A 23,240-nucleotide genomic window follows, 5' to 3' on the forward strand; every position below is an offset into this window, starting at 1 on the left:
CTGCGGTGTTCAGTGCCTTGGACCGTCCTTCTTAATCACTCTTTAATTACTCCTCGCTGGAGCATGCACACCAGTGGTGGTTTGTAATCCTGAAACACTGAAATCATAAGAACCTTTGAACATTAATCTTTCACCACATGGGTAAAAAATAAAAGTCCTTCTGCACAGAGCTACTGTGGATATACTGTAGGTCTGAAGGACACAGCGAGAAAGGGACATTGAATAATGTAGCTTGAATTGCCTTGAGGGTCAATGATGTGATAGACTATCACATGGACATCATAAGAATAAGATGCATGACAGAGGGTACAACCAAAATGTGTATATGACAAATCTGTTCCTTTGTTTTTTACTGTCGGTCAGCACAAACAAAAACACATGTTTTATACATTAAAACAGTAATACCAATCCAAGGAAGCTTTTCAAGTGTAACCTCAGGTGTATTTTTATATCCTGGCTTCAGATATTTGTTGCAGAATTTGACCAGAGGTTTAAATTTGTAATCAAGGTTTCACTTGCAGAATTTGTGGAAAGAAAAACACATTTTAACGTTGGTAAATCTCTTGTTATCTTGAGAAACATAGAGGCGATGTGAATATGAAATCATACTGACAAAGAAGAAGAATCTTGTCACTAAAAATTAGTGCAACATGCACAGTACGAACAACACTAACAGACGTGAGTCCATTGAGAATGATGCTTATGAATCCAACACAGTTGTTGCATTTTGGTATAAAGGACTGTCTGTAAATGTTGCTGGTTGCTGTTGCAGCTCTGTGAATAGGGATAAACAGGATCAGACATGTAAATGTGGATCCATTCATGTGCCACGTTATATTATTATTTATTTGAGTTAAATCACCATTTGAATGAGACAGAGGTACATTGTAACTGGATTTAATTAAATGGGTGCTCTGGTGTAAAAAAAAAAAAAAAAAAAAAGAGGACACTTTAATCTAAAATGACTAACAATTGCATCATAATTCCCAGATGAGAGCCTATACATTTCATCCCAATTTCCAAGTAGTTTTAAGTGTTGTCAAAGAGAAGCAAACGGATTGCGGATGTTTCTTTTTTTCTGGGAACTTGTTGCAAACAATTTCACTTCACACAACAATATTATTTATGTGACCCTTTTAGGTGGTTTTGAAGTTCTTCTGCCCCCTAGTGGCCAAAATACAACACAGTAAAGGTTCAACTAGCCTTTGATTTCAGGCAGCACTGATTGAAGTAGCTGGTTAAACCAACTTCACTAGTGGTTATTTTAACTAGGCTACAGAAAAATAAATATTATAAGAATTGCTACTGTATCATTTGGTTCATTAACCTGTTATTATTGTTAAATTGATCTTTTTTTTCCGAAGAAAATATGGTGTAAACACTAAAACACACACCAAAAAACAAACAAAAAAAACAGTTAGTGATAGATATAGATGTATCTTTAGAGAGACAATTGTTACACACACACACACACTTTCCTCGGTTCCACCTCCTCCTTTACTCTCCCGTAAACGTCCTCGGCGGAGTCCAGACGTTTTCATTGGCTGCTGCGGAGAGAGAGGAAAAGAAGGAGGAGGAGAAGAGGAAAGAGGAGGAGAAGAGGAAAGAGGAGGAGGAGGAGAGGCCGACGGACTGGCAAAGAATTCCTCAGCGCTCCCCCAAATTTCTTGAAATCACGGACCTCCGGCTCGACTCCGACAAACACCGAGACCAGCTCCCTCCCTCCCTCCGAGCTCATTTTCGACCGGAGCAGCTTCTTTTCCTCTCAAAGAAAAAAAACGGTAACGTACAACAATGGAAAGTAGGATTAAATCCCCCTCTTTAACACAAGTTTCTCAACCCCCAACCAAAGGAACTGCTTTGTAAATACGGACGGAGGTTTGCTCTGTCTCTCTTCTGCTAAACATTACTTTCTCCCTGTCTCCTTTTCTTTTGTGTCCAGATGTTGCGAAGTGTAGCTGTGCTGCTGCTGCTTTCCGCGGCTCTGTGCAACGCCGAGGTAAGTTTTTGTTTCCTTTTTTTTTTAACTCTGAAACTTAACATAATTTTCGTTATGAGGTTTTTGAAACTGGCACCAAACGTTACCTCACAAAGCCGGAGTCCCGTTAACACACAGCAGCTTTTGTTCCCAAAGCTACAGCAGCTGAGAACATCTGGAGCCAGTCAGTCTATTATCAGACACGGTGCTGTGGTGAAAACCAGCCATTTCCATCCCTGTGCTCAGTCTGTTATAATTATCCTATTTATCTGCTTAAGGGAGAATCAATTAAGCTGCTTATTGTTGAGACTCTTCCCAATTAAGAGCTTCATTATGGAGGCAGTTCATTTTGGCATCCTCATTTCTTAAAAACCACGTAGCACATACAAGACAGTTGAATGTGTATATATGACATAAAACACTAACATTTTTTGCATCCAGCTGGACCACACACTAACACTAACACAAATACAGGTCCACTCCTGTTCATCTCAGTTTATTTTTGGTGGAGTTGTGAAGTTTACAGCACGACAAAAAGCTGCCGCAAGAGTGACACTTTAGTGACAGGCAGCTGTGAAAAGAAAATACAGGAGGGGAGGGAGGGGTGGGGTGGGCAAAGTGTTTGTGTCATCAATATTGAAGAAGGAATCATCAGGTGACAAAACATCCCTCCGGCCAACCGGCAGCTGCTCTAATGGTGTACGAAACAGTGTGTTTGGGTGGTCAGTCAGGGAACATGTGTGTGTGTGTGTGTGTGTGTGTGTGTGTGTGTGTGTGTGTGTGTGTGTGTGTGTGTGTGTGTCTCTGCGCGCTCAGGGGTGGCGAGTGTGCTCAAGGGTTGAGAGAATACTCACCTTATGGGTCTCACACCAGCGCGCTAAGTAGCCTAGCCTCTGAGTAAACACAGAGATAATGTGCTGTTAGTGTATCTTGGGTTTCACACAAGAGTGACCAAAAAAAAACAGAATAAATCAAGCTCCAGCACAGGAACAATTCAGTTCATGTTGAGAAATTTGTTGCCAAGACTCAGATGAGAAGATAGATTGAGCTCATTTTAGCGTTAGGGGCTGGAAATAGAAGGTTCAAACTAACAATAGAGACATTAGACTGGCATGCGTTGCCTCATCTAGCCCCTGGTTAGAAAAAGGGATGACGTGTATCTCCTCAAACGTGAAACTGCTCCTTTAAGAGACAGAAACACACATAAAACACAGCAGGTGGTGTTTGATGGTCTCAACCTCACTGGACACAGCTGTTGAACACCTGGCTTTGTGTTGACTCCTCTGTTGACCTGCACAACACTTACAGACAGAGGAAATCAACACCGAACCGTCTTCTTTTTGCATTTTTTTTCCTCTTGAGTAGTTGTAATTAGAGGAAAGATTTTTTTTTTCCTTTTTTCTTTTTTAAATGCTCATTACCACGGCAGCCATGGTCTATCTTTACAGCCCCGTGCAGACGACCATTAGAGTCTGATCTGCCACTACATCACTCGCTTGCAGCCTGGCATGCAAACCCATCCCCAGCTGACCTCTTCCTCTACTTGTTTTTTTTTTTTTTTACTTTTGTCGGCTGGTAAATGTGTTGTTGTGTAAGTCTTCATGGGATTTGCATTATGCCATGGCGAGGACAGAGCACACAGCTGAGAGTGTTGAGCGTTACCCATGAAGTTAATAGGAAGGTATTAGAAAGGCATCTATTCTCCGAAGGTAATTACCCTGATAATATATGGCCTGTTGACTGGCCGTGGGAAGGGCCTGAGCTGGCATACCACTGTGCTGTCAGAAGGAGGTCAACAAGTTAGAGCAAAACCCCCTCGCAAGGAGCGGATCCGGTGAGGCATCAGGGTTGTGTTTAGGCGACTGGATGTGTTAAAGTGTGACTGTATACACAACATAAAAGAGGTCGATGAAAACAGGATTCTTTGCGCGTGACTCGATGTTTTTTTGTTTCCTGTTTTCCATGAGTGTTAGGCTATTAAAATCTGGACCCTAACTCCTGATTTATTATGAAGGAGAATGTCTGCGTGCCTCCTGAGGTGAGAAATTGCAGCGTTTGAAGATAAGCAGCTCAGAGATGTAGCGTGGCGAGGGGGGAAGTGGGGGGAGTTGCTGAGGTCGAGGCTCCATGTGGAAAACTCTTGTGTTCACGCATGCAGGCGGCCTGGAGGGAGCGTGATATGCATCTTGTTGCATAAAATGTTGATGTTTTTTTTCTTTTTTTTCTTTTTCTCAAACGCACCGGAAGCTTGATATGCAAAGGAGGTCGAGATGCAGGCGTAGTGAAAGTCATAGGAGTTTGCATCCTCAGGGGACATGTGCACACACACACTTGCATATAAACAGGGAGAGAGAAGAGTGTTTATTCCTGTGTTTTTATGGCGTGCAGTGTTTATAGTGCATCATCCGCGGCGACCGGGGGTGGAACGACACCGCGGTTAGTTCTACTATCTGCAGACGTCAAGAGGAGGCCACCAGGGCAACCAGGCCCTGCTCTCCTCTTTACTCAGCCAGCAATAATAGTGAGAGAGGATAAAGAAGAAGATGAGGACGATTCCCTCGTTGAGACCTTGGATCTGGAGCACGGGCTCTGATTGAGCCACAGCCACTCTGGCTCCCCCACATCCATATTGCCATGTTGATGCCTGTTCTCTCTCACTCCAATGTGGGCTAAAAATATCTGCCCAGGTGGAGGGAACATGAGCATGAAGGGACGCTGTGTCCTCTGTCTGTATCAGCCTGCTCTAATTACTGTGGCTCAACATCCAGTCATGGATCCTGCGCACGTATTGTAGAGGGAGGTGAAACAGAGTGATGTAAAACAGAGAGGAGATGGAGCCACAGTCATGCAGTTACAGCAGGGGGGGGGGGGGGGACTCGGGGTTTAGGTAAGACTTGGCTGTGTAGTGAGGGGGTAGAGAGAAAAAGGAGAAAGAGGAGGAGGAGGTGGTGGTGGTGGTGGTGGGGGGGTGTACTGTGTTTCATGTCCCTGCAGTGTGTTTTCTTCACTCTTGGCTTGGCTTAAAAGGAGTCCTCATTTAGCTTACCAGCTGTACTGGTATCTTATCATTAACGGCACTCTGCACTTGAAGGCACCACACATAAATTAACCACACACTCACACAGAGAAAATGACAAAGAGCAGCACTAAAGTCTACTCACAGATAACATAGTAACATGCACAGTAGTAGTTAGCAGGTTAACATCATATAGGCGCTCAGATGAGTTCACTCAGGAAGAGGACACCTGCTGATAGCTGGTTATAGAGACACTTACACTCTTCCTTCTTGTTTCCCTCTATTCTGCTTCACTGTCAGTGGCTTCACCTCAACACAAAGGTGACTTTACTTTAGTCCACAGTGACCCGGACGTGTCACTGAGTTTTGTGATAAAGTAAACTGATAAGAAAACTTTATACCAGCCGTTTACTTCCACCAGAGATCATCCTTTGTCCAGCTGCCTGTGGAGGGGAGGATGCACCTGGAGATCAGGTCCAGCAGTGAAATGCTCTTTGTTTTGGAGGTTTTTAAAAAAAGAAAAGGAGGAGGGGGGGGGATTCCTGTGAGATGAGTAACTGGCAACATCTGAGCTCTGATTGGTCATTAAAAAGGAGTTTATTTACAGTTTTAAGTTGTTTTCAATCAGCGATGTTGTGGATGGAAATTAATTGATCAGTCAGTTGACAGAAAAATTTGCAGTTTTTTTTTCTTTTCTTTTCACTCTCCAGTGCCAAACACGTCGTTGTTTTTGTTTGTCCTTGTGGACGCTGAACGGTGAGCCTGTGTGTTGTTCCCCATGGAAAACATCTGCCATTGTGTGTCTGAGTTCAGCAGTGGTCACGACTCGCATTAGGAAAAACACTCCATTTAATTTGATGAACATCGAGCGAAACAGCCACAACTGCTTCGCCGTTAAACAAGATGAATTCCTGACCTTTAGGAGCGGTAATAAAACAATCTAAGTTTAAAGGTCAACTTACTAACAATGCTATACTTTAAGCTACATATTAAAGTCTTCATTAAGCAAATGTCACTGTGCGACTGCGATTATTCTAGTAATCAAGGATGAACAGTTAATGCATTTTTGGGTACAATAGACACTGAATTTCAGATCTGCTGGTTATTTTCTAAAATAAATCAAGAAATAAATCCTTTTATTTTTAAATCTCAATTTTTTTTTTTTAAAAGTTGACTTTATAATCTCCCACTACCAGAATGCTTGTTCTAGCTGAACAAAAAAAAATATTGAATTCAGTGTCATACATGACAAAGGAAAGCAAACCTAATTCAAGATGGATGATTCACTGACTAATCTTCCCGGCTCTAATTGAATCCTGACTTGTTTCGGTTTCTCTGTGAACTGCGAGGAAAAAATATAAAAATGATTTCGTTTTCCAGTCAGAGCTTATTAGACCTGGTCTGTGTCCCAGAGGAAGGTGTGTGGGTGTATCATCACAGTCCTGTCTGAAGCGATAGACACAGACAAAATGTGCTTGTTCGCGGTTGGAGCAGATTTCAAGTGGCTGCAGGACTTAATCACATCCCGTAGACTGTTCGTTGGCCCTTTCCTTCTACAAACATGCTCTTAGCCATTAGCCCCAATACTGGCCTCAGAGAGGGAACAGAGAGGAGGGCAGGGAATACACTCATTCCCCTGGCCTGAGCTTAGCATGGGCTCTCCTCCCACCCTCTTTCCCTCCCTTTCTCTTCCTCCCTCCTTTCCTCTCTGGCAGTGGAAATATGCCCAGAACAGATCAGGGGTGGGAGACAGGGGGAGAGCAAAAAAAAAGTGAGACAGTTATAGCAATGGGAATACGAGCAATGGCAAGGTTATTGGGTTAAGAAACGGGAGAGATAAATGGAAGTTGCAGAAGGTGACAACATGTGCACTTTATATAGGGAAGGACAGGAAGAGAGGAATGTAGAACAGAAAACTGGATGGATGGAGGAGGGACGAATCTTCCATGCAATTGATGTGGGCTAGGTGACAGGGGACAGTTATGTCCCAGCAGTGTCACCACAGGGTGAACAGTCTGGGGAGGGGGGCTGCATAGCATTTGATGTTCTCTGGTGACGTTTTAACTGCTAGCAGATGTGGCTCAGCTCAGCCCATGACTTGTTTCCTGCTTTTCTTTCAGCCTCTCTCTCTCTTTCTCTCTCATACTTTCTCTGCGTTTTCCTCTCTCACTTTCTCCCTCTTCCGTCCTTTCTGTCCTTTTGGTTTCCCCTCCTCCTTGTCGCCTGTTTCAGGGTGTAGTTGCCATATTTCAGCTCTTGAACGACGGGGGCCGGTGGGTGTAAAACAAGAGGAGCTGCGGACCGGGGGTGACATCATCCCGTCCGTTGGTGCATTCCTTTTACAGTGAATAAGAAACAGGGAGAAGAATGGCGAACAGGCAGATCGGCGGCGTAAACTGGTCATTACCCAAGGTCCTTTGTTTCCTGACGGTTTAATCTCAGACTTGGCCCCCACTGAGAGTGTTCGAGACCACCCGGAGAGCTTTTTACAAAGCGCACGTAACTTTTTATAAAACACTCAAATTAGTCTTGCACTGGTCTCATTACTCCAAGGACATCCTGCCAGTTCCACTGTCAACTCGCTGTCACATAAATCCATGAAACACTAACCAGGCGTTTCATCTCGGAGGAAACGTGTCTGTAGATTGTGTCATTTCGGGGGCTGAATGTGTGTTTTTCCGCTAAGAACTTTACTGTATGTCTGATGTCTCAAGAGGCAGTCGTCGAGCACGGAGGAAATTAAAGTGAACCTGATTTGGTATGTATGAAGATACAGTCAAACAGATTCAGGAGGAAGAAAAGGCTCGAGAGTTTGAGAATGGAGGGACTTGAATTATTGAGGGCAAACGCTACAGCTTTCTGTAATGACTCAAAATCTGAGCCGACGACTGTCTGTGATGTTTCTCCCCTGTGCGCTGGATTTAGCCACAAGCTCACATTAATTCCATAAAGGAAGAAACTGGATTATAGTTAAGTTATAGTGTGTTGGAATAAGAGTGGTTCTCGTTTCTCTCTGGCATGTGCTCCACATCCCTTCTGCCGAGGCCTGGTTAGAGAGGAGAAGTGAGAGACAGGCGAGGGAGATGAGCTGTTCACTCAGCGTTGTCCTCGCCCTCTCTTCGCTCCTGGCTTGGATCCACATCTCATGATCGTGAAGAGTGTCAGACAATCTAGAGTTGGAGCGACAACACGGCGGAGAAGGAAGCAAAAAGAAAAAAAAACGAGAATTGCTTGGGGAAGGGTGTAGAAGAGAGCACAGGGGCACCTCTCTGACCTAGATACTGAGGAGATTTTGGCTCAAGACAAGCTCTGTCGAACCCCAGCTGAGGCGCAACATGGCTGAGGAATGCACCCCCTCCCTCCCCCAAATCCGACCTCCTCATTCCCCTGATTCCTGTCTCTACACTTTTTGTTTAGCTTCCATTATTTTACCCCGCTGTCATTAAAACACGCTTGTGAAACACTAGGTTGCACCTTAAGGTTGTGAGGGCAAGTTGCCGTGCTGTGCGTGCATTTGTGTGTCCATCTGTCAGCCTGAGGGTGGAGAGTTGTGGAGCTGTAGAGTCATTGTAGGGGGAGGAAAACAATCTCAGTGCTGCTCTGTTTTTAGTGGTATGGTTTTACAATGAATGTATTTATGTAAAACATAAATGTTCCTCTTAGTAATAGTAGATATTAGGCAACAGCAAGCAGCTTATCTTAGCATAAGCACTGGAAACAGTTAGCCTGGCTTTGTCTAAAGCAGGGGTTTTCCATTAGTGGTCCTCAGCCTCCTGGTGGTACATGAAGGCATTGCACGGGGGCCCCATAGATTCAATAGTGTTATTTTACAGTGTGGATCACACACTTCATGCCTTATTTATCGTGAATAATCTGATTCATGCAAATGTATGCCTGTGCAGTCCATCCTTGGCTACACTTTGCTGTTGTTGGTATGCATGTACCGACCAGCATCTAAAAACAGGTACTACTTGATCTTACAGATGGCAAGTTAAAGTGTAGGCTAAAAACAAATGTCTAGTAGGTCGGTCTATAATATAAGTCACAACAATGGTCCTTCCACTCACAGTGGTGGTCCTTCTAAAGCAACAAACCCCTCCTCCCAAGGTATAAAACTATTACACAGACCAAATGCTAAACATATATTTTAATGTTAACATCCCAACATCTGTAAAGAAAATCCACTATTGAGTATTTTCACTCTGTTTAAAGTATAAAATTGCAGTTGAAGTTGTGACTGACAAGTGAAAAATCTCTAAATGGAGACACATTGATGCCTTCAGGCCGCAGGTGGGAGCTTTGATGCTTGCCTCGTCTCGGCTGCTTCATCTGCTCTTGCTAACATCATCTTTATAACTCCCTAATAAGTTCTGAAATATAATTTCTTTGATGAATAACTGTGAGTTTTCTGGGTGTGCGCTGCCAAAGCTTTCATAATATGCTTTTTGTTGTTCTCAATGCAAAAGTCATTATTTGGCAGTGTTTTTCTAGTCATAACAAATTAAAACACCATTAACAGCTCTCAGTCGAATCATTATTGTTTTATTCAGATTTATTGGATTTTGCTGTGACGAATCTGAGGAAGAAGCATCTTTGAGATTAAAACTCAGAGCCTTTTTTCTTGGGTGGCATAAATTGTAAATGTACACTAGCACAAAGAATGGATGGAAACATCATTACTTCCATCTCCTTTCACCCTCCTGGGATATATTATAATATTTCAACTTGACAAATATCACAATATTTTATTCATGGAAACACACAGCAGCCTTACTGTACCTTAGGGGGGAAGAAAAAAATGTTCAGTCAAATGTCTGTCACTTTTATAGTGAGGTGCTAGACACATCTAATAAAGCAGACACCACAACCTATAAATACTGACTTAGTGAAGCCTATCATCTTAAGTGTTTCATAGAAATGTCAAAGCAGCCCAACCTGGGCCGCCTCTCACCTTTTTCGAATGCGGCACAATTAAGCAACACCGGAAAATACAGCCTCCACACTGAGCACAATGCTGAATCAACACCTCCTTACCACAGACTGAAGAAAAGCTCAATATGAGAAGGATTTGCTGCAGGGTTCTCGTATTGGATCGCGTGAAATGAACGCTCGTTATGCTAGATAAGCTAATCAGGCTGATTAAAGTGGTTGTGACTGCTACAGAAATTCATATTGCCTTAAAACTCATTAACGAAAAAAGGTTAAATTCAGTGTTTAAATGCACTTAAGCGGCTTCCTATCCGTGCTTTCTATGCTAATGAGCTGCATGATGCATTGTGCGAATGGCTATAAAATGACATGCACAGCAAAGAGAGGCATCGATTGGTCTGCAAGATCGATGGAGTGTCTCCAGGATGGACTCACACACACGTGCACAAAACACAAAACATGCACATGTAAGCAGACAGGCCCCATTAGTCATCCTGCTTTGTGTGTGTGTGTGTGAGAGAGAGAGAGAGAAAGACAGACAGAGGGAGAGTAATGGCACAGAGGTCCGGAAACACACTCAATAGGTGTTCTAATGTGTTTTTTTATGAAGTGTTACTGTAGTGTGTGGTCAGAGGCTTTTTGCTTTTTTATAAAATGAAGCAAGAACAGGATTTAGTCTGCCTCAGCAGCATAGAAGCTATTCAACATGTGGCAGGGGAGAAATCGACTTGCACACGCAGCTCCTCTTCACCGTTCACCTGTTTCTCACTTCCAGTAATGATCAGTACCCCCCCCAACCCCCACCCCCACCCCCCCGTTACGTTCCTCCTCTCACTCATCTCGACTTCCACCTGGCTCTGCGAAGCTGCATGGTCTCGGTTCACCAGCGCATCTCTTGCAGCGCAGCCGTAAAAGGGCATGGCACTGAGAATAAGACGACAAGACAGACGGGAGAGAATTACAGCAGAGCAGAAATTAAAGGACACCAGACTTGAATCATAAAGGCACCAGGCAGAAATACACAGACATTGTAGAATGATGCACTGTTGTGAGAAAAATAACTTGAGTCTTTAAACCTGTAAATAATTTGAAACTTCTGAGAAAAATGATTGAAATTGGAAGAAAAAAATGGGGGGGGAGAGCCAGAGTTGAGGAAAATGAGCTGTGAAAATGTGTGTATATACAATCAGTAATATAGCTCGAGGCGGCGTTTGGTATAAAAGGCTCTGTTTAATCTGTGTGGATTCACCAGTCACTTATCAGAACTGTGGCTTCAGTGAGCGAAGCAAAATGAAGCTGAATTTCTCGGCTGCAACGAGGAGCTGATGCCATTCATGCAAGACAGCCGCTATGATTGCGTTTGTTTTTGTTTGTGCTGAGGTTGCACATTTTTTCGCCCCTTCAACATCTGCCACTGTTGGTGACTGATGATTGAAGACTAGTAGTGTTTCTCCACACAGTGTAGCTATACTCTTCTCAGTCAGGGGCTACCTACTGTAGACGGGTCCTGGTATAGTTTCGAAAGCAAGACTTTTACCTGAAGCGAAGCTAACCCGCTGCTGACCTCAGCTTCCTGTTTAGCATACAGAGCTGAGAATAGTATTGATTCTGTCATCTGAGTCTCACAAAGGAAACCTCTCAAAATGTCAAAGAGCTTTTATTTTATTACTGTTTGTTTTCATCTTACGCTATAAGATAAATCCAGCAGAGTGAGGCACGGATACATATGATCCAAAACCATGATGATGTCACATACGTACATAAGAAAAGGAAGCTTTCTATATATTGTATCTACAGTATATATTATTATGAAGCATGACCAAAAAAACATCTTAATGTTCACAGTGATGGTGCATGTAGTGGTGCGTGTCTGCCCACTCACGTTCATGGTAACAATAAAGGCCCCAGGCTAAACACAGACAGATATGATTTATGACCACATAAGGTGGATGGGCTGCTGCTGCAATATTTAGCTCGACGTCTGCACAGCATCTCCAGGGTGTCGGTTGGGTCACATTACAGTGGCTCTCTCCATTGTTTTCTATAGCCTGTGTCAATCATAAAATCTGCACAACACACTCTGCTGTGATCTCATTACGGGACTCTGCTCCTTGGTTTGCCTCTTATGATTGACACATCTGTGATCCTGCCACAACAGGAGCCTGTACACGCTCTCACCATAGCAACAATCCACTTGAAACAGATAGATAGGACGAAAAAAAAAAAGAAGGGGAGGGGGCTCTGTATTCATTAGCTAAATGTCAGGGATCCTCTGCTGGTTCTAGTCAAAGAGAGATGGACAGACAGAGCTCTTCCACTGCACCAGATCCATGTGAGGAGTCCATTCATTATTCATGTTCCCATTGGAGGTTTTTCTACAGGTTTCGGTCGCCCTCCAGCCCATGTGTGTCTAACAAACTGAATTGTCCAACATGCTCGAGGCCATAGGAATAGCTTTGAAGATTTTCCATGACCTCAACTTTGCAATCCAGTGTGTGTGCATGTGTGTGTATCTTAGACTCATGCATAGAAATGAACTGAACCCTACAATCCCTCTCCTCTTGCCAGCTTTAAGTTAAAGCTGCTACACTGAGATGCTTGCATGTGACTGCCCTCCCCGTCCCCTCTCCATCCATCCATCCATCCATCCATCTTGTTACATTCTCTTATAAGTGAGTTTATGAGAGTTCAGTCACGAGAATCCACCTTCATTTTAACCTACATACCAGACTCGGCGCTCACACACACACACACACACACACACACACACAGAGGCCTGGAAGCCAACTCACGTGCAGTCCGACACAGAGGGCCAACTTTCTGTCTCGCTCTAACAGGAAACAGTGACTTAGGGAGGAGGAGGGGAGTCTGGAGAAACAGGGAGGAGAAAAAATTTCTCAGAGCATGGGAATGAACCCAGAGGAAAACACAGCTCAGACTCCAGATGTGGAAACACCCTGTACACACACTCTCTCTCTCTCTCTCACACACACACACACACACAGATGCAAGCTCAAATACACACAAACAAAGCCACAAATACACAAAAACACACAGATGGAGAAAGGAGGAGGTAATGAGGGTCATAAAACAGCTCTCTGAGCTCCGCTTGGCGTTTTGTGATTGGTTGGATTTCAGCTCCAGTGGACTCATTCTTTTTTTTTTCTTTTTTTTGGCAAGTTCACTGTTGATCTTCCACAACAAACAAAGCAAAGATAAAGTAGCACAGGCATGGAAATGTAAACAAGAGAAAATGAGGTTGATTAAACAAACTAAAGAAGAAAGTGTAATTAAGACAGAGACACTAGACATGAAAGGACTGAAGATTTTTTAAAATGTGAGATGTAATTTAGAAAGGGGCAATTATACAACGAGAGAATACTGTTTTTATCCTTAAAGTTTTTTCTCCTCAGCAGCTTTGTCTCGTTAAAATGAAAAAGAAAAAAAAAACCTCGGCTCCACTATTTCAGTTCTTTTCAAAGTGGAGTGTGGTCAGCTGTCACTTCTAGAGCTGAGGCTGGTCGTCGTTGACATGGCAACCACCGGCAAACATGAGTGGATCTCCAGAGACCACGATAGAAAACACCAGACAGAGCAGGTATTAAAAAGCAGGGATATTTAGAGAGCACAGTTTTCTACAGCGGTTGTTTTAATAATAAATATGTTCAGATTTTTTTTTTTTTTTTTTTTTTTAAATCTGCCACATACAGTGATAGTGATAGTCAATCTCACTGACTAGGAAACTGCATTTGTAATTATTGGAGCGTATTTGAGTTCTGCCCCCTCTATTTGAATAAGGGTGAGATGTGCAAAATTACAAGTGAGTAAGAATCATCACCAGAGAGTTACTTATCATGTTGCTGGCTGTTGTGAAAATTCATGGTGTAGCACCACCCGGAGGTGAAAAGCCATTAAAGTTAGTGATGATCAGATATAAATTAGTTTGAGGTGAAAACTGTGTATTTTTCTTCAATAAAGGTGGATATCTGTGTAGGAACAGTATTTATGGATGTGTTAGACAATGAAAGTGTTCAGGATTTATTAATAAAGAAATGAAATGAAATGAAATGAAATGATAAAAACATAATTTCTTCTGAACAACTACAACTACAAAACCTTCGCTAGTCGTCATACATTCCCTCTTAAGGATGATTTCTTTGAATTGCTGGAATACTTGAAAAACTCTTGCCGCCCAAACAAACACACAAAGACATCCAAACCAATAACCTCTTTGTGGAGTTAAATCCAGTGAGCTTTCAATTTGTATATCATCAAAGGAGAGAGTCTATAGTGTCTGTGCAGTGAGGAGGAAACTCTTTCTGCCTCTTTGTGTCGGTGACGGATTAAATCTGATTACACGTGGTTTTATGTGTGAGTGCGATTCAAAAACCTCATGCAAGTTTGTGAATTGGTTTGTCTTACAGTAGTTGTGAAATGTGGTGTGTTTCAAACGGGCCTGTTATTAGTGCAACAGTGCCGCCCTGTGTGTGAAGTCAGTACACAGCAGTGGCATTTCTAAAGCAGCGTATGTGTGTGTTTTCTTTTCTTTCAGGAGCTGCAGAGCAAAAGTAAAGTGTGTGCCAATGTGTTCTGTGGAGCTGGCCGGGAGTGTGCCGTCACTGAGAAGGGGGAGCCCAGCTGTCTGTGTATAGAGGTGAGTAGACAGAGTACATAGTAAACCTCCTAGGGTTGTTTTTTTATTTATTTATTTTATCTTTTTGTTTTTAAATCAAAGTTGTATAATTCCCTTATTACTCACTTAATTCTCCTCTATCTCCCTTTTTCTCTCTCTGTCCAGGCCTGCAAGCCCCACAAGAGGTCAGTGTGTGGCAGCAATGGGAAGACCTACAGGAACCACTGTGAGCTCCACAGAGATGCCTGTCTGACTGGTTTGAAGATCCAGGTGGTCCATGATGGACACTGCCAGGGTAACAGCGCCAGCACACAGAAGCACACAGCAACCTCACAACACAAGATAACTCTGTTGACAAAACTCCCTCAACACAATGTCACACTTAGTATTGCACAATCTTCATCAGCAAATTAAACTTTATTGAGCTTTATAGCTCATTTATCTTGCTAATAATATAATCAGATGATACGTTTCCAAGGCCACCTTTACAATCCCAGTAGGTGACTCCTTGAAGTGTGGTTAAGATGATAATAATGTTATCATTAATGATTAAAATAAAATGTTTTCAAGGGCACTAAATAGTTCTGAAAGACGTAGATACTTTGTTGAGAAGAGGTGCCAAATCTGGGCAGGGTGCAGGCCTCCTCCAGAAACCACATTCCTGTATTTTTACATGGATATTTTAAACATGGCATGAGAGCCGTTTCCGTGTGTATGCTGTTCAATTTATCCAGGCAGAGGTTGAAAATATTCTTTACCCTTTTATGGGCCCCTCTTCTATGTTTACGTCTTTTTTTATTGTGAGTCGGAAGTCGGCAGTAAAATAGTGTGATTCACTGAAGAAGCCACACAGACCCCAGTGTTGAATTGGTGTGTTATGTGGCTCTGTGGGTTATTGTTTTCTCAACTCTGATACCAGACCACATCCCACCTCTCGCTACCACTTTTCTTTTCTTTTTTTTCTTTTACTTTAATTCAGTTCTTTTTTGTATGTAACATAAAATCATGACACTTGACCTGTGATGACTGAATTGTTTCTGGTATTAGAAACAAATAATGTTTAAATGCCACTGACCAAGAAACTATATTTACAGTATATTTCTCAAAGGTCAATAAGGTCAGCAGTGACATCACATCAGGGCCAAAGTACCAGAACCACACATCTCTATTCTCTATTTTATGTTATAAAGCATGCATTGTTAAATGCAGTTTGGAAGCTTTTATATTTTAGTCACATTTTGTTATGACTTGGGTTATTTCAGCTTTTGCCAAAAACAAAACAGCAGATCTTTTGTGTGTAATCTCCCAGCTTCTCTCTGCTTTCAACTCTACTGGCTCTGAGCCATAACACACTCATTACAAGTGTTACACTGAGATTCTCACTAACTCTCATTTGTAAAAGGTGGAGAGGCAAAAAAAACAAAACGTTTTTTCCTCCTTTAAGTAGGATGACGTGTGTCTCACCTGACAATGCTCCAAGTGCTGATAGTAAAATTGAAGTCATATCTTAACTAGCCCATATTCATGGAACTGATATGTGAGGTGACCGGGTTGATAGGTAGCCATATAAGGCCAATCACATGTCGCTGCATGGCTGCGTTTTTCACTCACACATGCACTGGCCTGGACTTATCTATTAACACATCTAATATTAAACTCTTACCTGGACTGAACTTGTTCACACCTGTTGCACCCTTTGTGTCCCCGCTGGCCTGAACATTGATCAGTGCTGTGGCAGAAAAGGTAGCCGAGGATAGTTATCTCAGACTGTCATCTTTTCAGACCTTTGGCCATGTGCTCAGACTCAGCCAAGTTTAGCTCCATTAATCTGAATCAAGTCAACATTGCTCAATTGATTTTGTTTAAATGTTGTGATCTTCTCTCTTTTTTTTAAATAACCTTCAGAGAAGAAAACAGAGCAGGCCGCTGCCAGCCCAGGTGAGTTTGTGTATTTTTGTGCATGCATGCATTTATGACATATAAAACTATATTCTTATACTGTTACCAATTTAAGTGAGATAACACAAAGCTCCAAATAGTTCAATTGAATAGTTTTTATCGGTGATGAGATTAATCAGGTAAATTCAGGGTTATTTTTTTTATTTGGTTCATATCGCACACATAGGTTAAATCAATATATTGTCTATTAAGACTTGGCTGCTATGTCTGCAATATCTATAATTTATGGTCTAATAGAAGGAGCGTAATCAACGTAATAATACTGATGTAATGCACAGGAGGACAGGGGTCAGTGCTGGAATTGCTGGCAAGATAGATTTTTCTTTCCATTGGATTATTCATTAATGCTCTTGACCTATGGAAATGTCCCCATCCCTGCAGTGGTATGTTATGCTGCTGACCGCAATGAGCTGAGGAGCCGTGTGATCCAGTGGCTGCAGACTGAGGTTGTCCCAGACGGTTGGTTTGCCAAGGGATCCAACTTCTCCGACATCCTGCTTAGATACTTCAAGGTGGGTAGTTTTTCTGCAGAAACAAAAAGGATCCTGGTCTCTTTTAGTGCACACCATTGCTCCAAATACTCAGGTTTTTTTTTAATGTGGGCTTTCATATAAAGATGAAAACCTGCTTTACGGATTAAATTTTTCATGTAGTCTAACACCTTTTTTCTGCTTTAGTCAAATTTTAAAATGTTACAAAACCAGTGCAGGCTGTAATTAGAGTCAGTACTTGGGGTGCTCATGTCAAATTGAAATCACTTATCAGGACTACAGGGTGATTGTCATGGCAACCAATGCACTCCTACATATTTGTGTGGAAGTGACTGCTGGAATTTGCTGGCAGCATGGACTGACCTCTCCATAAGAAACTAAATGATTTATCTCAGAGAAACATCTGCAGAGCACCTGACACCAAGTGATTGAAATAAATGACCCATTGTTTGTGTATTGTTTGTATCAGTGTAAAAGCTCATTATCTCCCTGTTCGTGTTTCTGCAGTCTTATGACAATGGTGACTCTCAGCTGGACTCCTCGGAGCTCCTCAAATTCATCCAGCACAACGACTCAGTGGTGGAGATGCAGTCCTACGCAGACCAGGAGAGCAACAAGCTGCTCAGGTTGGTGTGTTTGTTTTGGATTTGCATTCTTACACAATTGTGCACAAGTGCAGCATGCTGAAAAAACTGCTATTTTTTTGCCTTGGTATATACCTTTCCCTCCCACTATGTGAACGTTTTCTTCCATGGTTATGTTTGTACATACAAACCCTTATCTGCGTCCTGCGGTGCTATTTTAAGGCACACAGTGTAAGTCATTGAACCCTATCTGGGCCAGTGCAAACTTTACTGAAGGCCTCCTGTGGGAAGTCAACACAGGCATAAACACCTGTGCTCTCGAAAAATGGGACGCTAAAATAAAAGATAATTTCTGTAATTTTCACTGGCTGTACAGAGCAGATATTCATTCTGTCCTTGTGTATGTGCTTCGCAGGAGCCTGTGTGTCGATGCCCTCATTGAGCTTTCTGATGAGAACGCTGACTGGAAACTGAGCTTCAATGAGTTCCTCAACTGCCTGAAACCTGGCTTCAATCCACCAGAGAAGAGTGAGCTTAAACTGATTTTTCGCTTACTTTGTCATAATGCAGCACACCACCAGTGGATATAAAATATGGATGCACTGACATAAGCCAAGTTGGACAGCTCTGGCAGTCGGTGAACTGTGGGAATGAGCCTCAAATCATCTGAATAGTTTGAGACACAGTCACAGTTTTTGTGGCCGCCACTTCAGTGTGTTCAGTCATCTGATGCTGACATATCTGGGATAAAGTTCACCGGATACAGGGGAATTGCTCCATTGCAGAAAAAACTGGTATAAACCACGGAGCGCTGCCCCCTGGAGCTTCACTAGATTCAAGGACACACGCACGTGTCGTGCACAAATATTTGGCTGACCTACTAGGGATTTTTTTTCCTAATTTGGGTCGAGTGCACTTTTACTATTCCTTAATTTGTTTTGTAGAAATCATGATTTGTAACTAAGCCTGGAGTTTTTAAGAGAATGATGGACACATTCAACGATTTGGAAAAATACTCCCTCCAACACATGTGCTTTGTAGAAGTGTTGGAGGATTTGACTTTTTTTTAAAAATCAAAGCTACTAGTCTGCAAGCAAGAACATGTTACTTTAAAAAGAAGATACCTGGTAAATGGAGTGGGTGACACGGTGGCACTGTGAGTAGCACTAATACCTCTTACCACTAAGGTTCTGGGATTGAGTCCCAGTCCAGAGGCCTTTCTGGGTGGAATCTGCATGTTCTCCCTGTACCAGTTCTCTCCCGGTTCTCCAGTTTCCTCCCACAGTCCACAGACATGCGCAGCAGGTGGATTGGCGACTCTTGAGTTGCTAGTAGTAGGTGTGAATGTGAGGGTGTGTACGTTGTTCGTCTCTGTGTGTCAGCCCTGTGTTAGACTGGCACTGACCTGTCTAGGATGTACCCCACCCTCGCCCTGTGTCAGCTGGGATTGCCTCCAGCCCCCCCACCCCCCCTTCCCTTCGTGACCCTGCACAGATAAGCGGTATAGACAATGGATGGGTGGATGGGCGGATGAATGGATGTGATGTGGCATTTAGAAATGCTGACAAACCAGGCAGGGTCATGGAACTTGATATAATTAACACTTCTTCTCTTATCGTTCTGCTACAGTCTGTTATCTGTTATCTAGGCTGAGTAATTTGTTGTGTGTTTCGTCAGAATGTGCCCTGGAGGATGAGACATACGAGGACGGAGCAGAGACACAGGTGGAGTGTAACCGCTGTGTCTGCGCATGTGGCAACTGGGTCTGCACTGCAATGACCTGCACTGGTAAGATAAAATACTGGAGAAGATCTTTATTCCTCTTTATGCTTTAATCAACTCACACCTCACTGCCATTTTTGTCTCATTTTGTTATCTGTCCAGACAAAATGGCAGCCGTGGATGAGTCAGCAGATGCTGGGGCAGAGATGACGGAGGAGGAGTGGAACCTCCGCGTGGCTGAGCTCAACAAGCACCAGGTATGTCTTTGTAATGTGGGGGGGGAAAAAATTATGTTATCGACCATAATAAAATTGAAATAATTAGAGCAGCTCCCCAAGGAAAACCCTTTTCCCCAAAGAAAAGGATAAATGACCTGGCCATCGTTAGAGGCTCCATCACTGCCCACTGCTCATAGGATTCCACTTGAATATAAGGCCCATAAAATATCAATGACAGGAGCCATGACCCGTGTGTCTGCTATTAGATTCCTGGAGGATATAACCTTGATTACTTGCAATATGTTTCTAGACAAAGAGCATTTCAACCAAACTGCTCAGCCATCACAATAAAATTCACAGAGGAGCCACTAAGTGTAAATTTTTATGTGACTGTTTACTGCAGCTCAGTGAGCCAGGGAATCAGCAGCTTTATGACTCCTGGCATGAAAAGTGAAACAACAAATCAAAAGCTGAGGAATAAAGAGATGTTTTCTCTAAATTATATCCATAAAAGTGGATGGCCATGGATATGAAATAGAAGGGTATTAGAAGAAAAAAAAGAGCCAGACGTGTATCAACATTTATTGCGCATGGTTTTGTAGAAGAGTAGGGTTTTTCAGCTGAAGATTTTGTGTGGATGATTCAGAATCATCACCTTATATAGACTGTCCCTAAGGGTGAATATAAAGTAACCTTCCATAATTTCAAAGGAAAATACGCCATGTGAAAAAAGTTGCATGGATCCTTTTGTGGCTCCAGGGTGAGCGGCACAAAGTCTGGTGAATTGATTCAAGTGATGTCATTAGAGTCAGTGTCAGCTGATGCTTAACACTATAGGTCAGGTCACTATAAGTCTTTTTTTATCTCTATTTGGGGCTAGCAGTGTGTCGCAAACAAAGCCTGCATTAGCAGCTACGAACATAACACACCAGAACCAGACAGAAATGCTGGTGGTTGAGTTTCACTGAGGACAATGAACTGTAAGACCCAGATTTTGACAAGGAAGATGGATGCATTGACTAAAAAACTAATATCTCTAGTTGTGCTACATACGTTTTCATACTGTGCATGATTAAATTCCAAAAAATTCCATTATCACATAGCCTGCTATAGGGTAGAACCATTAAATGCCCCAAAAGGCTTGGTATAACTAAAATACCACCATTAAGAAACAAAAGAAATGACCAAGGAGCCCCGAGGAATAATGAAATACTTTCAATTCCAAAATTTACCGTCAGACAATGACCAGTCTTAAATGAAGGATGCATCGTCCGGGACACTGGTGCTTGAACTGGGACAATACACATTTGTCTTTGCGATGCAGTGGATTGTCAGGCTAGACAGTCGCTGCAGTCCTAGAAGCTCTCCGGACTGTCAACACAATGCTGCAGTCTCCGCTCTCGCACAATAGTTGTACAGTCTCTCCAGGCAAACAATGGAAACAGCAACCACTCACACAGAACCATTGCTACAGGCTCTTCTGAAGGTCTTGAACCTCCCCAGACAATAAAGATGAACAACCTCTCTAATTATCTAGTACCATTCTAGAGCCTCTGTAGACAAGGAACAGAGCTCCAGAACCTCATAAAAATTAAGTTCTAGAACCTCTGTGTGACACCTGACCAGAAAATGAACGCAATTCTAGAATGTCTACATTCAGCGTGAGAAGTATGAGTGGATTCTTGGTTCTATGTGTGTGTGCATGAGGTTGACAAGGTAGAACTAGGACTCTGGCTTGAGGCCATGGCTGAGTCAGCAAGGTCATGTACTCTGTCCTCCAGAAGGGCAGCTTATAATGCCACTGTAAACAATGCAGCTCTGTGGGTGCAAGTTTAATGTGATCAGCCCTGGAGACCTTGCTTTAGCGTACAATGTTGCTTTTGATGGATCACAAAAAAAAATGTAGGTGCTTACGCAAGTGTGCACCCACATCATTGTTTATTCATTATGTTCAAAGACACATTGGATCTAATTTTTCTCGCCTTTTCAATCACAGGAAACAGTTGAGAAGATGAAGGCCAGCACAAAGGAGGCCTAAATAAGGACACAACGAAGAAGAGGAGGCACGCCATCACCCTTCTTCTATACTTGATTTACCTTGCGGCCGTGTGTTGTTGTTAAACTGACTTTTTCATGTTTCTCTGCTATGTTAATTATTATACATTTTTTTTATATTGTTTCAGTGTTTGTGTTGATATTTGTTAGATTCAGGGGCTATCAAAGAGTATCATAGGATTCCCTTGTGTTCAGTACTGTCATGTTTGATTGTATTACTGTGCCCCTACACTAGCCCTGGGGCTATTTTTACTACAATCTTTATATTTTTACAGTTATTCTTAAACAAACTGTCAAGTTGTCACTGTTTTTGGAATGTGGAAGTCACTGTTTGAGAAGGTAGTGAGGTTAGGAACCGAACCTGGAGAGTCCACCTGTTGAAAGCAGGAAGCTGCTGGAGTACGGAGGAAGCTGAACACTTTGTCACCCGGTGCAGCATGTTTCTCAACACCCTCAAAGGTTTTATGGTCGTGGGGTGGTTGAAGAAGCTAGGATAAGAGGGTAAAGCAATTAGCGATTTTGATTTCGTTGCCATTTTAACTGCTACAGTAGGCTACTACTTGACCAATGCACTTCTTCTTTCTCTCTAGCTTTTCCTAGGCTTTAGTTTATCACAGGCCTGAAATTTGTTTGTATCTTAGTGCTAAAGTAATCATTCTTTCTGCAAAAGCGTTTGCTTCTATGTACAGTATGTTATTGGCTTGTGTTGAAATTCATCCTGTTACCATGTTATGCTCAGACAAGTCTCTCTGGTACTTTACTGGTCAATTTTTTTTCTATGTGTCGTACATTTCTGATCCTCCTTTCAGGGTTGAAGCAGCACAACTGGAACCTGGTGAGACCTGTTCTGAATATAGCATGGTGAAATCTAAAACCAAAGTCTTGATGACGTGTTTGAATGATGTACAAAATTCTCCAGGTAAAACATTACTCTGGACCCAGCAACAACACTATACCTGTGCTTTCAAAATCACTATAACAGCAGGACTAGCCTCACTGTCAACTAAAGTAGCTTAGACGCATCAATATCTGGGTGCATATAAAGCGCTTGTCTGCGTGTATGTGTGTGTATGTGTGTGTGTGTGTGTGTGCATGATTGAACGCGTGCTGTTAAAGTGTGATGCTGAGAGTAGTTTGGTTTGTTAAATGTGTTTATTGGTTGAAATCCTTTGTCTAAATTGGGAGATTTGTCAATAAAAATCAGTGCCTTAGACCTGCAAACAGTACCTTTGCCTGCACAAAGGCTATCATGCCACTTGGCATAGCAAGAGTGAGTGTGCTTTGCTGAGGTTTAGCAGTAAACTAGTGCTTTGTGACTCTATCCCCGATAAATGGCTGTGTGAAAGTTGCATTACTAGGTTTCAAGCTAAACCTTTATATTCCACTAAAGGTGCAGAGACTGTAAGGAACATATGTATGCCAATAAAGCCCATACAACACCACGATACAGTTTTCTCACTTTGTTTGTGTTTGGGAGTTTGTGTGCTTGGAGAACAATAGATAATTGTCTTTCTTAGATGATCTTAGTCTGAATTATAAAGCATTTTATGAAGCTATTTGTATTGTTACTGTAAGCTCTCAGTTCAGCTGAACAGTGTCACCTGGCTGTACCCAGGCCTATTTTAATAAGACAGCTCATTTCCTCTCTTTTACCT

At 42.4% G+C, this 23,240-nt stretch overlaps 1 protein-coding gene across 1 annotated transcript; it reads left to right on the top strand.

The window, feature by feature from the left end:
- The first annotated feature begins 1,608 nt into the window (after positions 1 to 1,608).
- fstl1b (follistatin-like 1b) lies at positions 1,609 to 23,025 on the top strand. Its single transcript, XM_085765740.1, has 11 exons — positions 1,609 to 1,781; positions 1,943 to 1,999; positions 14,476 to 14,577; positions 14,722 to 14,851; positions 16,462 to 16,494; positions 16,897 to 17,027; positions 17,514 to 17,632; positions 18,006 to 18,118; positions 19,268 to 19,378; positions 19,475 to 19,569; positions 21,527 to 23,025. Exons 2-11 carry the CDS (start codon positions 1,943 to 1,945, stop codon positions 21,566 to 21,568), a joined length of 933 nt encoding a protein of 310 aa, XP_085621866.1. The 5' UTR covers positions 1,609 to 1,781; the 3' UTR covers positions 21,569 to 23,025.
- Positions 23,026 to 23,240: the final 215 nt, after the last annotated feature.

Source organism: Trachurus japonicus, chromosome 21, assembly GCF_045865225.1.
Source record: "Trachurus japonicus isolate A0001 chromosome 21, Traja_1.0".
Taxonomy (NCBI): Eukaryota; Metazoa; Chordata; class Actinopteri; order Carangiformes; family Carangidae; genus Trachurus; species Trachurus japonicus.

Excerpts from the sequence above, each read along its gene's own strand:
- fstl1b (XM_085765740.1), top strand. The coding sequence starts at position 1,943 with ATGTTGCGAAGTGTAGCTGTGCTGCTGCTGCTTTCCGCGGCTCTGTGC. Across the intron at positions 17,028-17,513 it reads TCCTGCTTAGATACTTCAAG|TCTTATGACAATGGTGACTC; the intron begins GTGGGTAGTTTT and ends GTGTTTCTGCAG. Across the intron at positions 18,119-19,267 it reads CTTCAATCCACCAGAGAAGA|AATGTGCCCTGGAGGATGAG; the intron begins GTGAGCTTAAAC and ends GTGTTTCGTCAG.